General features: G+C 49.6%; 2 protein-coding genes across 6 annotated transcripts in view; both read right to left on the reverse strand.

Annotated features, from left to right (window-relative positions):
• The window catches only part of THOC5 (THO complex subunit 5), a 49,529-nt gene extending 43,924 nt beyond the window's left edge, over positions 1-5,605 (reverse strand). For 2 of the 5 annotated variants that reach the window (XM_054470239.2, XM_054470237.2), the window contains exons 1-3: positions 4,557-5,605; positions 3,062-3,177; positions 1,361-1,492 (exon numbers count right to left, since the gene is read on the reverse strand). In XM_054470239.2, coding sequence (XP_054326214.2) covers positions 1,361-1,456 — 96 coding nt within the window. In that variant the 5' untranslated portion in view covers positions 1,457-1,492; positions 3,062-3,177; positions 4,557-5,605. Of the gene's footprint in view, positions 1-1,360; positions 1,493-2,886; positions 2,908-3,061; positions 3,178-4,556 lie in introns of those variants that run through there. The other 3 variants (XM_054470240.2, XM_054470238.2, XM_063663068.1) reach the window with 2 other exon arrangements.
• A 112-nt stretch (positions 5,606-5,717) lies between these two features.
• NIPSNAP1 (nipsnap homolog 1) overlaps positions 5,718-15,344 on the reverse strand; it is a 28,121-nt gene continuing 18,494 nt past the window's right edge. The window contains exons 5-10 of the mRNA XM_054470246.2: positions 12,713-12,783; positions 12,427-12,567; positions 12,092-12,123; positions 11,656-11,750; positions 9,770-9,853; positions 5,718-6,895 (exon numbers count right to left, since the gene is read on the reverse strand). Of these exons, the coding sequence (XP_054326221.1) occupies positions 6,831-6,895; positions 9,770-9,853; positions 11,656-11,750; positions 12,092-12,123; positions 12,427-12,567; positions 12,713-12,783 (488 nt within the window). The 3' untranslated portion in view covers positions 5,718-6,830. The remainder of the gene's footprint in view (positions 6,896-9,769; positions 9,854-11,655; positions 11,751-12,091; positions 12,124-12,426; positions 12,568-12,712; positions 12,784-15,344) is intronic.

Here is a 15,344-nt window from a genome sequence, read left to right on the forward strand (position 1 = left end):
ACAAGTCTCTAGGAGGTTCCAAACTTTCCCACATTTTCCTGTCTTCTTCTGAGCCCTCCAAACTGTTCCAACCTCTGCCTGTTACCCAGTGCCAAAGTTGCTTCCACATTTTCAGGTATCTTTTCAGCAACCCCCCACTCTACTGGTATGAATTTACTATATTAGTTCGTTTTCATGCTGCTGATAAAGACATACCTGAAATTGGGAACAAAAAGAGGTTTAACTGGACTTAACAGTTCCACATGGCTGGTGAGGCCTCGGAAACATGGCAGGAGGTGAAAGGCACTTTTTACATGGCAGCAGCAAAAGAAAAATGAGGAGGAAGCAAAAGCAGAAACCCCTGATGAGTACATCAGATCTCATGAGGCTTATTCACTATAATAAGAACAGCATGGCAAAGACCGGCCCCCGTGATTCAATTACCTCCTCGTAGGTCCCTCCCACAACACATGGCAATTCTGGGAGATACAATTCAAGTTGAGATTTGGGTGGGGACACGGCCAAACCATATGACCATCCCAGTAAATACAGATCTCAATCAAAATGGCTGCATGATAGTCTACTATAGAGAGGAATTCCAGCTGGGTGCAGGGTGGCTCACACCTATAATCCCAATACCTTGGGAGGCCAAGGCAGGTAGATCACTTAAGCTCAGAAGTTTGAGACCAACCCGGGTAATGTGGCAAAACCCCATATCTACAAAAAATACAAAATTAGCTGGGCATGGTGGCATGCAGCTGTGGTCCCAGCTACTTGGGAGACTGAGGTGGGAGGATCACTTGAGCCCAGGAGATGGAGTCTGCAGTGAGCCGAAATCATGCCACTGTACTCCGGCATGAGTGACAGAGTGAGACCCTGTCTCAAAAAAAAATTTTTTTAAATAGCTAAGTCACAAATGAAGTTGACAGATTCAAGGACAGAGAAACAGACAAAAAGAAGAAAAGAACCTGATGACCACATGAGCTCTCAGGCCACAAAAGAGGTTCTGTGGGCACACGGTTCTGGTATTGTCTCAGCAGCACACCGAGGGATTCATGAAGCTCCAGTGCCATGCTGCAGATGGACTGCCTTCTTCTGACCATCAGGAAAACTGGAGACACATATCATACTGGAATACATTCTCTGGGCAGGTACTAATCATGTCTAATACAGGCTTGTTGGTTTTGGAGATGCTGCAGCTAAACCAGATGTGGACACTCAGCTTTAGTGAAGAAACAGGAATCCCAGTCACCTGGTCAAGTGGAAGCCACCAAAAAGTTGTACCTGGTAGATGTGACCCCGAGCTGCTGCAAACACACAGCCAGGTGCCTGGCCATGAGATGTAATTTCTCAGCAGCATGGCAACCCTGACTGATCTCACCTGCTCGGTGTCAGATCGATTCCGCTTTCCTTCAGCTGGGGCTCCATCGCTTCGGATCACTTTGGGCTTCCGTTTTTTGCCCGATTCTGATGACATAGTTGTTCCTTGATGTCAGGAGGAAACGGCAGAGACCTGTTAAGAAGAGAAAGCTTTTGAGATTCTTCTGGAGTCATAACACTGAAGTCGAACTAGCAGTTGTGGCCACTTACAGACTTGGTAACTGAAGGAAAGTCATTTAACCCCTCAAAGCCTCAATTTAACCCTCTGTAATACAACAGGGAAGCATCCCTCAGCCTGTCCAAAACAAACTCCACCTCCTCTTTTAAAAAGGCATCACCACCCACCCCCACTGACCTCGGAATCATCTGCTTCAACCTCTCCCTTCCCTGCCTCCACCCACATCCTGCTCCACACTCTCCATAGAGGAGACCTGCATTCAAGTGTTCACCCAGCTACCCAGGTACCATGTGTGTCTCCATCTCAACACCCTAGGCCAGGCCCTCCACATTCCTGTCCAGGACTACTCTAACAGTCTTGCCCAACAATACTGTCTAAATTCTCTTTCTTAAAAAAGACCAACCTAATTAATGCCTCTCCTGTTACAAAACCTTTGCTGGCTCTTCATAATGCACTGAATATCCATATTCCCTGACCTGTCATAAAGACCCTTGATGGTTTGTCCCCAACCCACCTTCCCAACTTCATTTCTTGCATTCCTTTTCCTACTGACCTTCCCACTGTCCCCAACCTCTGCTCCTAGCTGCAACTGCACCCTGCAATCCCAGTTCCCCAAACAGTCCACGTCCTTTCCCCTGCTTGCAAAGATCTTCCTTTTCCTCCCTGTATCCTTCAAGACTAAGCAATGCTCATCTGCTCTAGGAAGCCTGTCAAGTCTCCCCAAAGCCCTCTTTTGGCTACTTTGGGTACACTATTAGGGAATTTATCTCTATGAATCGTTTACCTGTCTTCCCACCTAGATTGTGAGCTCTACCCTCTTCCCCCTGAGCCTGGCAGAGTACTCCATAAATTAGTATCCAAACTCCTCGGTCTGGCATTTAAACACACTCCCAATACTACTGTGATCACTGTGTGCTGGGCCTTGATCTAACTACTTTATGGTTATGTTCTCATTTGCTCCTCATAACAAACTTTTCAGCTAAGAACTACCACCATTTTACAGATGACATAACTGAGGCTCGCAAGGGGAATTACTTGCAAGTAATTGCGCGTCACATGACTAGCATGCTAAAATCTGCATCTATCCAATCAATGCCATACTGGTGCTCTTAACTACACTTTTATGCCTCCTAGTCCTGCCAGCCTCTCATCTAGTGATGCCATTGACTCCCAGGTTGATCCTAGAATTTAAAGTATAGAACCTACATTTCATGGGGCTCTACGGTCACAAAGCATCCTCCGTTGTTGCCTCACCACAGCCTCCTGAGGTGGGCAGCACTGTCCCCTTTACCCTAATCCCTCTTGCTCTGTCACCCAAGCTGGAATGCAGTGGCACAATCATCACTCACTGAAGCTTCCACCTCCCCGACTTGAGGGAGCCAATAGTCTGTCATGGTAAAAGTCAGAGAGCCCTGAACTGGAATCTCCGTTCTACTCTTTCATGGCTATGAGTCCCCGGACGAGTCACTTCACTTTTCTCTGGGTCTGATTCCTCACAAATCAAATGAGAATAACCGTCCCTACCACAGGGGTTGTTGTGGGCTTTAACACAGGAGGCATTCCACTGGGGAAGGTGATGAAGATGACCTGGGATTGTGGCTTCAGATGATGCACAGGTGATCTTAAATAATGCTGAACACCTAAGGAAAAAGTTAATCCCTTTTCAATTCTTTTTTTTTTTTTGAAACTTCTGATTGCTTCAAGGAGAACATCTCAGTTCCCTAGTTTGTCTTTAACATCTATGAATGCCAATGTTCCTTTGTAACAAAAGAACTCTATCCCATAGCCTTAAACAACAAAATCTAGCCAGAATTTGTTAACAATGATCTATTTTCATTATATTAACTATATGAATTTTTACCTTCTACATAAAACAAGTGAAAGCAGCTTTCCATTTCTGGTGGAGAGATTTCAAGTTTTCTCTCAAAGTAAATCTGAGTTTAAAAAGTGACTTGGCTGGGCACGGTGACTCACGCCTGTAATCCCAGCATTTTGGGAGGCTGAGGCGGGTGGATCACCTGAGGTCGGGAGTTTGAGACCAGCCTGGCCAACATGGTGAAACCCCGTCTCTACCAAAAATACAAAAATTAGCCGGGCGTGGAGGCGGGTGCCTATAATCTCAGCTACTCAGGAGGCTGAGGTAGGAGAATCACTTGAACCCGGGAGGCAGAGGTTGCAATGCGCCGAGATCGTGGCCACTTCACTCCAGCCTGGGCGACAGAGCGAGATTCAGTCTCAACAACCACAACAACAAAACAACAACAACAACAAAAGTGACTGGGCCCAGCACCATGGCTCACACCTGTAATCCCAACACTTTGGGAAACCAAGGCAAGCAGAGGCGAGAGAATCGCTTGAGCCCAGGCTGTTCAAGGCCAGAGTGGGCAACAGAGCGAGACCCCATCTTTAGAAAAAATTCTAAAATTAGCCTAGTATGGTGGCGCACACCTGTGGTCCCAAGCTACTCTGAAGGCTGGGGTGGGAGGATGGCTTGAGCCCAGAAGTTCCAGGCTGCAGTGAGCTATGATCGCGCCACTATACTCAGTCTTGACAACAGAGACCCCGTTGCAAAAAAAAAAATTTGGACTGGATTAAAAATTTTTAGTAAACGGTAGTACAGGTGGTAAGTTGATCTGGCAAAGACTACAAAGACCGGACCTGAAAGGCTTAAGTGTGGGAAATCCTGACTTTGGCAACACAGTAGAGTGCCTGGCACACAGAAGAGCACAACATATGTGAGCTGTTACCATCACCCCCACTCCCACCCCCACCCCCACCCCCATGAGGCTACATTATCACGATCAAGAGGCTCCAACGTGAAGCCTGAGGATGCTGCAGCGAACACTTTTCGGATGAGGTAACAGCGCAGCGCCGAGAGGCCGGGGACCGCGGGTAGTGAGGGAGGAGAAGCCGGGTCAGACCCCAGCCCAGGGGCGCCCTTTGGGCGATCAGCACCTCAGTCCCGGGGCGCCCAGCCCCTCCCCATCTCCCAGCCCCACTGCCCTTGTCCCCTCCTCACCTCGCAGCTCCCCGAGCCTGGAACCGGGAGCAAGCCACTTCCGGAGGCGGAGCAAAGGTGGCCCGCGCACCATAGAGAAGCGGAAGTAAGGAAGGGGCGGCAGACCGGAAGCGAGGCGTGGAGGCCGGAAGCTGAGCGCGGAGGCCCCCGAGGGAGGTGGGGGCGTGGTGAGACTGTAAAGACAAAGACACACGTTTCTCGTTCGCTGTGCCCAGGGCCTAAGCTAGTGTCCAGCAGCTAGTGGGCGCTCCACCGAGTAGTTGGATTAATGTTGTGTTATGTCCAAGATAACACGAAAGTACCTGGTAGCGCGGTCGGGAAGATTTGGGCACTAGAGGATTTGCCTGCATAATCTTACTTCTTAATTATTATTTTCACCATAATATGCCACACCAGTGAAGGCAACAAGTCAGGGAGGGCATTAACCTCATTTTACACTTGGCTTTTTGAGAAGTGCATCACCAGTTTCTCCATTTTAGGCCTGACTTGCCCAGGACAGAGAGTCACAACTCTAACGCAGTATTTGAAAGCTTCTAATGCAGTATTTGAAAGCTTCAGGTATTTCCTACCCCTGGCATGAACTGTACAAACAGGGCCCAGGATTTTTTCGTGTAAATCGTACTTATCTGGAGCTAGTAACACGTGTCCTGAATCCCTGGTTGTACGGGGCCGGTTCCTTCTCCTTCCCAGGAGCAAGGAGGAAAATACTGGCTCTTTTTTATTTTTATTTTTATTTTGAGACAGAGTTTTGCTCTGTCACCCAGGCTGAAGTGCAGTGGCGCAATCCCCGCTCACTGCAAACTCCGACTCCAGGGTTTAAACGATTCTCCTGCCTCAGCCCAAGTAGCTGGGATTACAGGCATGCACCATCATGCCCAGCTAATTTTTGTATTTTTAGTGGAGACAGGGTTTCACCATGTTGCCCAGGCTGGTCTTGAACTCCTGACCTCACTCAAGTCTGCCCACCTCGGACTTCCAAAGTACTGGGATTACAGGCGTGAGCCACCACGCCCAGCCAGTGCTGACTGTTGAGAATAGCTCAAGAACACAGTACCCTCCAGGAGGGTAGATCTGCCATGTGAGACTAAGCCCACCAGCTCTACTGTGCCCTGCCTCAGGCACCTGCTAAAGTTCCTTGCAGATGAAGAAAAGACACTGTGATTTATAGTAAATATTTAATTGGTTCCATCAGCAACTCCAGCACAAGTTTTCCTGGATGGGAGTCAGAATCAAGCTACCCAAGGGTTCATTTATGAGGTATGGGGGTCACTTAGGAGAACCCCAGAGTCACTGACCCCCACCTCCACACACCAGGTGGCCCTGCAGAATGGGCTGATAGAATGTCAATTAGGGGAGACAGAATACAGGGTGAGGGAACAGGCCCTAGCTTGCATATGTGCCTGCAGGAAGGAGGGAGGGCAGGAGAGACTCTGCATAGAAGGACTGGAACTACACATTTAAGTTTTCAACCCCAATATGTAGGGGGAAACAGCCAAGCCACTCTCCATCTGTCTAGTATTAGGAACTTCTCTTCAAGTGGTCTTTTGTCATCTCTGTTCTGTTTCCCAATTCTGTATTCCAGATTCCAGATTCTACAGTTGAAACCCAAGTTCTGAATTCTAAGTTCTACCTTGTGAGTTCCTGTTACGTGTCTGTCTCCTGCCCCTAAATGCTTCCTGGCTCCCATCCCTTTCCCCAGCCCCTCTGGGTGGAATGTCTGGACCTCCTCCTGACCTTGGTGACAAGGTTTGTTTGTTTGTGTTTTTGTTTTGGCAGTTCCAGGCTTTTCTCCAGCAGGAGGGACTTGGCTCAGACTGTCCAGAAAGTGGGTGGCCCAGTGGAGACCAGGGAATTCCTGAGGGCCTGGCCTGGCCTCCTCTCTTCCCACCCCACCTCTAGCCACTGGACATACTACCTTTTGTGCAACTAAGCTAAACAGAGGATTTCCAAGGGTGATAACTGGGGACTGGTGGCCTTGAGATGAGGAATTTTAGAAGATATAAGAAGGCCTAAAAGATCACTATCGTTCATTCAGGGAAATCAGAAACTACTTCTAGCAGGGGGAAGGAGGCAGGCAGGGAAAGTGGAAAGGGCCTGGACAGAGCTGTAATCCTCAGAACTTGTCAGCCTTCAGTTCCCCCTTGTCTGAACTGAGCACTGCCCCTCAGAGTCCTCCCAGAGCCAAGACAAAACCAAGACAGCAGGACCAGGAGTGCCACTGTCTGTCGGGGTTGCCTGAGGGAGAAGGGGAAGGAGGTGGAGGTGTAGGCAGCATCACTGCAGAGGCGAGATCTTCAAGGGGATCATGATCCTAGACTCCATGTGTCGCACCAGGGGGACTGTGGAGAGAGAAGGCAGAGGTCACACGGGGGCTCAAGCAAGCCAACAACCTCCCCTGGCCCCACCCACACATGCTGGCCTTTGAGTGGGCAGGAGGAAGCCCCAGATGCTGTGACAGGCCCTCCTGGAAGGGCCCATGAAGAGCACCAGATCCCTCAAATTATGGGATAAGACAGGACTTTGGTGGTGATGAGAATAACATTTTCTTAAATTTTAATAGTTATCTGTTAGCCAGGCATGGTGGCTCACGCCTATAATCCCAGCACTTAGGGAGGCCGAGACAGGCAGATCACCTGAGGTCAGGAGTTTGAGACCAGCCGGACCAACATGGAGAAACCCCGTCTCTACTAAAAATACAAATTAGCTGGGCGTAGTGGCGCATGCCTGTAAACCCAGCTACTCGGGAGGCTGGGGCAGGAGAATCGCTTGAACCCGGGAGTCAGAGGTTGCCGTGAGCCGAGAACGGGCCATTGCACTCCAGCCTGGGCAATAAGGGCGAAACCCCATCTCAAAAAAAAAAAAAAAAAAAAAAGAAAGAAAAACACTGATTTAGACCAACCGCCTCGTTTTACAGATGGAGAGGGTGCAGCCTAGAGGTCAGCTCAAGGTCATCCAGGAGGTTATAGACTCTTTCCTCCAGTTCAGAGCTTTTCAAACTTTAATGTGCATACAAATCACTTGGCAGTTCTTGTTAATGTGCAGATTCTGATTTGGTAGGTTGCAGGAAGCCTGCAATTTGTTATTCTTGTTTGTTTCTTTGTTTGTTTGAGATGGAATTTCACTCTTGTTGCCCAGGCTGGAGTGCAAAGGCACTATCTCGGCTCACTGCAACCTCCGCCTTCCGGGTTCAAGCGATTCTCCTGCCTCAGCCTCCTGAGTAGCTGGGATTACAGGCATGTGCCACCATGCCTGGCTAATTTTGTATTTTTAGTAGAGATGGGGTTTCTCCATGTTGGTCAGGCTGGTCTTGAACTCCTAACCTCAGGTGATCTGCCCGCCTCAGCCTCCCAAAGTGCTGGGATGACAGGCGTGAGCCACTGCGCCCAGCCGAGATTTGTCATTCTTAACAAGCTCCCAGGGGATGCCAATACTGTCAGCTGGGACCACCCTTGATTTTTTTTGTTTTGTTTTTTGTTTTTTTGAGACAGGGTCTCACTCCGTCTTCCAGGCTGGAGTGCAGTGGCAGGTTCTCGCCTCAATGCAACCTCCGCCTCCTGGGTTCAAGTGATTCTTGTGCCTCAGCCTCCTAAGTAGCTGGGATTACAGTCTTGAGTTACCACGCCTGGCTAAATTTTGTATTTTTAGCAGAGACGAGGTTTCACCATGTTGCCCAGACTGGTCTCCAACTCCTGGCCTCAATTGATCCACACACCTCGACCTCATGTAGTGCTGGGATTACAGGTGTAAGCCACTGTGCTTGTCCTGTTTTTTATTATTTTTATTTTTTATTTTTGAGATAAGGTCTCACTGTTGCCCAGGCTGGAGTGCAATGGCACAATCATGGCTCCCTGCAGCCTCAGACTCCTCGGATCAAGTGATCCTCCCACCTCAGCCTTCCAAGTAGCTGGGACTACAAGTGGGAACCACCACATCCTGCTAATTTTTAAAAAATGTTTTGTAGAGATGGGGTCTCCCTATGTTGCCCAGGCTGGTCTTAAACTACTGACCTCAAGTGATCCTCTTGCCTTGGCCTCCCAAAGTACTAGGATTTCAGTTGTGAGCCACCATACCCAGCTGGGACCACACTGAATAGCAAGGCTCCTGCTAACTCCTTCAGCAGACACATTCTCCCTCATACCACTTGGTAAGTGATCACTGTAAGCTTCTCGATGGCAAGGACAGGCTCTTGTTCATTTACGTGCCCCTCAACCACCTACCTACCACAGTTCCCAGCACACAGTGAGGGCTTAATTAACACCCACTGACTCTAGGTGGTTTCAGGGTTTCTAGCAAAGTGGCAAACACCTTGAGCAGAAAACTTGTTCAAGGCTGGGCACAGTAGCTCATGCCTATGATCCCAGCACTTTGGAAGGCTGAGGTGGGAGGACTGCTTGAGCCCAGGAGTTTGAGACCAGCCTGGGTGACATAGTAAGACTGCATCTCTACAAAAACAAAAACCTTATTCAAAAACATTTCCTGCATGCTTCCTTTGTGACAGACACTGGAGAAAGCACTTTTCATAAATGAGTTTGTGGGCCGGGTGTGGTGGCTCATGCCTGTAATCACAGCATTTTGGGAGGCCGAGGCAGGCGGATTAACTGAGGTCAGGAGTTCGAGACCAGCTTGGCCAACATGATAAAACCCCGTCTCTACTAAAAATACAAAATTAGCTGGACATGGTGGCACACACCTGTAATCCCAGCTACTCGGGAGGCTGAGGCAGGAGAATGGCTTGAACCTGGGAGGCGGAGGCTGCAGTGAGCCCAGATCATGCCACTGCACTCCAGCCTGGGTGACAGAGTGAGACTCTGTCTCAAAAATAAATAAAATAAAATAAAATATAAAATAATAAAATAGTTTGTAGAATCTTCCGTTACAGCCCTCTGACAAAAGCACTATCACCATCACTATCTTACAGATGAGGGAACACCCTCAGCGAGGTAAAGAACGGTGCCCAAGGTCACAATGGGCGTTCGCTAATCCACATCTCCTAGGCAGAGGCGTGGCCCTGGCTATGTTATCATCCCCTAGAGTCCTCACCTAGGCCTGCTGGTATCCTATGGAGTGTGCCACTGGGATAGAAACCCACTAACTCATTGTCTTAAAAGTGAGTTCCCCATCACTGGAGGTAATCAAGAAAGACTAGATCTCCTTGCAGAGAGGATTCCATCCTCAGACAGGGTTCTCAGCAGACCTCCAAAGGCTTCACTCACCTGTATAGTAGACATTTTCATCCCAGCCTCTCTTCCTCCAGGCAGCATTTCGAGTCTCTTCCCGAGACTGCAGGTCTTTATAGGCTGTGAGAAAGGCACAGGCTCATTCCTCAGGCACAGAGGATCAGAACCCTTACCCAGCACAGGGCCCTCTTCCCACTGTCCCCCAAACCCTGCACTGCTGTCTCCTCCTCCCTAGATGCCTCCCTCGGACTGTTAGCAAACACCGTCTGCTTTAATAATACATCCAATCAGTACATATGTTAATATTGCCTACATTTATATTTCTAGTTGCAAACACTCCCAAGGGCTCCAGACTCCTATATCCATCTACTGCCTACTTGACATCTCTACTTTGGTGTGTCAACATTTTTAATGTAACACTTCCGACTGGGTGCGGTGGCTCATGCCTATAATCCCAGCACTTTGGGAGGCCGAGGCTGGTGGACTGCTTGAGGCCAGGAGTTCGAAGCCAGTCTGGCCAACATAGGGAAACTCTGTCTGTACTAAAAATACAAAAATTAGTCGGGCATGGTACTGAACGCCTGTAATCCCAGCTACTCAGGAGCATGAGGCACGAGAATCACTTGAACTCGGGAGGCGGAGGTTGCAGTGAACTGAGATCACACCACTGCACTCCAGCCTAGGTGACAAAGCGAGACTCTGTCTCAAAAAAAAAAAAAAAAAAAGTAACAATTCCAAGGGCCAAGATTACGCTCCTGACCCCACTGACTTGCTCCTTCCCTAGACCTCCCAGACTCAATAAACGACACACAGCAGCTTAAGCACGAGCCTGGGAGCTCTTCTGGAATGCCCTTCTCCTTCTCTTGCCCCACACAGACAATTCATCCACAAGTCCTGTTGGTTCCACCTCTAGACTAACAAATCTGTGGACTTCTCAGCATCCCACTGCCCCATCCCCTCCTGCCTGAACTAGAGTAATGGCCTCCTGAAGCCCTGCTTTCTCTCTTGCTCCCCTACCAAGCACTCTTAACAAAGCAGACAGCAGCCAGAGAAATCATACTAGAACAAAAATCAGGTCATGTCACTGCTGTTTGAAACAAATAGTCTCTCATTGCATTTACAATAAATCCCAACTCATTCCCCCTCTCCTGTTCCATCTCCCCACATTCTTCCCTACTCACTCCACACTGGCCTCCTTGCCACACCTCAAAACCCCTAAGGCCTTTCTCCACCACAGGGCCTTTGCACGTGCTGCTCTGTCTACTTGGAATGCTTTTGCCTAGCCATTCACAGCTGGCTCCTTCTCATCCTTTAGCTCTCAGGTTACATTTTACCCCTCAGCTTACATTTTACTCCCTCAGAGAGGCATTATTTGTCTACCTAGACCAATGTAGATCCCCTATGTTTTTCACCATCATCTCTCCCTGCCTTTTTTTTTTTTTTTTTCTGTTTTTTTGAGACGGAGTCTCGCTCTGTTGCCAGGCTGGAGTGCAATGGCGTGATCTCAGCTCACTGCAACCTCCACCTCCCGGGTTCAAGTGATTCTCCTGCCTCAGCCTCCCGAGTGTCTGGGACTACAGGCATGCGCCACCACGCCCAGCTAATTTTTGTATTTTTAGTAGCGATGGGGTTTCACTATATTGGCCAGGACGGTCTCGATCTCTTGACCTTGCGATCCGCCCGCCTCGGCCTCCCAAAGTGTTGTGATTACACGCTTGAGCCACCGTGCCCAGACTCCTTGCCTATTTTCTATAAATATTATTTGTAATAATCTGAAATTGATCTTTTTGTGACTTTACATCTAAGATAGTGTCTCCTGCTAGAACATTAAGTTCTATGAGGACACTAATACAACCCCATTGGCTACAGAGAGTGATGACAGAGAAAGAGAACAAAAGGCTCCTGGAAGGTCCTCAACCTACCCCAGAGATGGTGCACCACGTAGAGCTCTCCTATCTGTGAGAAGAAGCCGCCCACTGCCTCCTGGTTCTCCTGCCGGTACTTGATGGCCCGAGCCCTGGAGAAGGCAGAATAATATGGGGCAGAAGCCAGGGCTGGTGCAGAGGGTACTGAGGCTGATTCCTTGGCCACACCTCACAGGAGGGGCCTAGGTGGAACCCACGATTCTCCGGGATGCTGAGAGAAAGGACTGATGGCGGGGTGTTCTACCAACGGAGGGGTCACAACCTTCTAGGAGATCCTCACCTCCTGGTTGGATCCTTCTCCCAGATCCGTGAGGGGCAGAGGGTACTGACTTCCCTGTGATATGGCCCTGGAAAAGGTGGCCCACCAGGGGCCTTGGTGGGGCAGGTGAGCAGGGTATGCCCCCCCAACCCCAGTCCTGGTGCTGCCACTTACCAGTTGTTCCCCCACTCGATCATGGTTCCTGGCTGAAAGAGAACCAAAGGGATGATGGGAATGAGCCCCCACCTCAGATTCATAACATCACAGCCGGGCAAGGAAGGGAAACTGCCCTGTCTCCCCACCTCCCAAGCTCCAGCGGCCATTTGGCCTCATTTGCAGGCCCTGACACACAGCTGGTATGCATGTTTGCACACACGTGTACACAACTCTGCTCTGAGCCCATAGGGAGGGAGAAGCCAGAAGCCCCAGTCTAGGTGTTGGGGCAGCTGCAAAGCAGCATTGCAGCAGGGAAATTGGGGGGCAGGAGGGGGTCCGTCGGAGGGAGGAACCTTGAGCTTGTATGTCCTCAGCTCGTAGATGTTGGGACCCATTCTGGGCTGTGGCTCATTCCAGAAGCTGAACTCAAGGAGCAACTGGTTTCTCCTGGACAGCAGCATCTGGCTCCGCTCCCTTCGGAACTCCAGGTACTCCTGTGGGCATGGCAGTAAAGGCATGGCTACCAGGAAGTGCGCTCCATCCTGACAGTGTGCCTCAAGGGGTAGCAGAGGAGTCCCCAGCGCAGGGCTGGGCTGCCTCCCACATCCAGAGAGGTGTGCTGAGTGGACACTAACATACCTTATTGTTTTTGAGCTTGTTCATGCAGTCCATGAGGGCTGGGTAGCCACCTGAGAATCGCCACAGGTGCACTGTTGGGGGTGAGAAGTATAAGTCAGTGGGCTGCTGGGACCCCCAGCAGATGACCTCCCCAAGGCTGGCTAAGTGTATATGTGGTGGGGACGGGGGAGGCAGGTGGCCTGGTTCCCTGTAGCAGCAAGACTGAGTTCCCTCTGCCTTGGTGGAAGACAATGCTGGGGAGGGGATGACCCCAGACACAAGTCTAGGAGACCTGGATTTGAGTTCCAGCTCTGCCTAGCAGCCTTGGACTGCTCTAGGCCTCAATGTTGTCATCTTGAAAATGGGAATAATGCTCCCACCCCACCTTCCTTAAATAGCAGCAAGAAGATCAGATGTGTCCTGTACCCTGGAAGCAGGGGCATGCATAAGGAAGACCACCAGGCCTTGGAGGGGCAGCTGAACAAAAGGACAGGGGAGAACTGATGGGCTGATGTGGAACATTCCAAGACAGTGAATTGAAAAAAGGAACCAAGGAACAGAAGAGCATGTGTGGTAGGCTACCTCATGTGTTGAGGTGGCAAGGACATCCAGAGATGCTGATTTATGCATCACCTCTTAATGGCGACTTAAGAGATTGACAGTAGACCAGGCGAGGTGGCTCATGCTTGTAATCCCAGCATTTTGGGAGGCTGAGGCGGGTGGATCACCTAAGGTCGGGAGTTCGAGACCAGCCTAACCAACACAGAAAAACCCCGTCTCTACTAAAAATACAAAATTAGCCAGGTGTGGTAGCACATGCCTATAATCCCAGCTACTTGGGAGGCTGAGGCAGAAGAATCACTTGAACCTGGGAGGCAGAGGTGGCGGTGAGCCAAGATCATGCCATTGCACTCCAGCCTGGGCAACAAGAACAAAACTCCATCTCAAAAAAAAAAGAGATTGATAGTAGATGCCCCTGGGACACAGAATGGAGGCCTATGCGGCCTCGGGCAGGAGGGAAGCTTACTTTGCATGGAAAACTCTTTGTACTGTTAGAATTTATAAAAATCCTGGGCCGGGCACGGTGGCTCACGCCTGTAATGCCAGCACTTTGGGAGGCTGAGGAAGGCGGATCACGAGGTCAGGAGATCGAGACCATCCTGGCTAACACAGTGAAACCCCGTCTCTACTAAAAATTCAAAAAATTAGCCAGGCGTGGTGGTGGGCACCTATAGTCCCAGCTACTTGAGAGGCTGAGACAGGAGAATGGCATGAACCCGGGAGGCAGAGCTTGCAGTGAGCTGAGATCACGCCACTGCACTCCAGCCTGGACGACAGAGCAAGACTCCGTCTCAAAAAAAAAAAAATTAGCTGGGTGTGGTGGCACATGCCTCTAATCCCAGCTACTCCAGAGGCTGAGGCAGGAGAATCGCTTAAACCCAGGAGGTAGAGGTTACAGTGAGTCAAGATTGCACCAGTGTACTCCAGCCTGGGTGGCAGAGTGAGATTCCATCTCAAATAAATAAATAAATAATCAACTTTGGGAGGCCGAGGCGAGTGGATCACCTGAGGTCAGAAATTCGAGACCAGCCTCACCAACATGGCGAAACCCGTCTCTACTAAAACAAAAATTAGCTGGGCATGGTGACGCACATCTGTAATCCTAGCTACTCAGGAGGCTGAGGCAAGAGAATCGCTTGAACCTGGGATGCAAAGGTTGTGGTGAGCCGAGATCACACCACTGCACTCCAGCCTGGGCAAAAGAGCAAGACTCTGTCTCAAAAAAATAAATAAATAAAAATAAAAATAAATAAAAATCATATTATCTGCACTGAGTTGAACAATCTCCCCTCAAAATTTATGCCCACCCAGAACCTCAGAATGTGACCTTATTTGGAAATAGGTCTCTGTAGGTATAATCGACCTAAGATGAGATTATACTGGGTGAGCCCTGAGTCCAGTGACTGGTGTCCTTATCAGAAGTGGGAGATCTAGACACAGGAGAACACTATGTGAAGACAGAGACACACAGAGAGAACAGCATGTGACGAGGGAGGCAGAGATTAGAATGACAAGTCTACAAGCCAAGGAACACTAAGAGTTTCCAGCAATCCTTGGAAACTGGAAGAGGCAAGGAAGGGTTCTCCCCTAAGGCCTTAGGAGGAAGAACAGCCCTGTCAACACCTTGATTTGTGACTTCCGGCCTCCAGAACTGTGACAGGATAAACCTCTGTTATTTTAAGCCACCCAGTTTGTGGTATGCTGGCCGCCCCAGGAAACTAATCTAATTCCCAGTAACAAAGAAACCTAATTAATTGTGGAGTAGAAGAAAGGAAACAGTTTTGCCATCCTGGGAGCATGGCTGGGCCCATCAGCGGAGGAAGGTCCCCAGGGGACCACACAGGCAAGCTAGAGCTAAGGGTGGCTGGCTGCCAGCAGTCTAGAACTTCAGACTCTGTAACTTCCCATCCCCATCCCCAGCCTGACCTTCACCTGTTTTTTGACTCCATCTGTGCCTTGATTTTCCCATCTGCAAAATGGCCTGACCCTATGGTTTAAAGGCCTCTTTCCCAAAGGAAATGGCAAAAGTACTGTATGGATGGATATCTACCAAAACCAGGAATGACCTGTGGAAAACGAATTAATGGAGAAA

Source organism: Pongo pygmaeus, chromosome 23, assembly GCF_028885625.2.
Source record: "Pongo pygmaeus isolate AG05252 chromosome 23, NHGRI_mPonPyg2-v2.0_pri, whole genome shotgun sequence".
Classification (NCBI taxonomy): domain Eukaryota; kingdom Metazoa; phylum Chordata; class Mammalia; order Primates; family Hominidae; genus Pongo; species Pongo pygmaeus.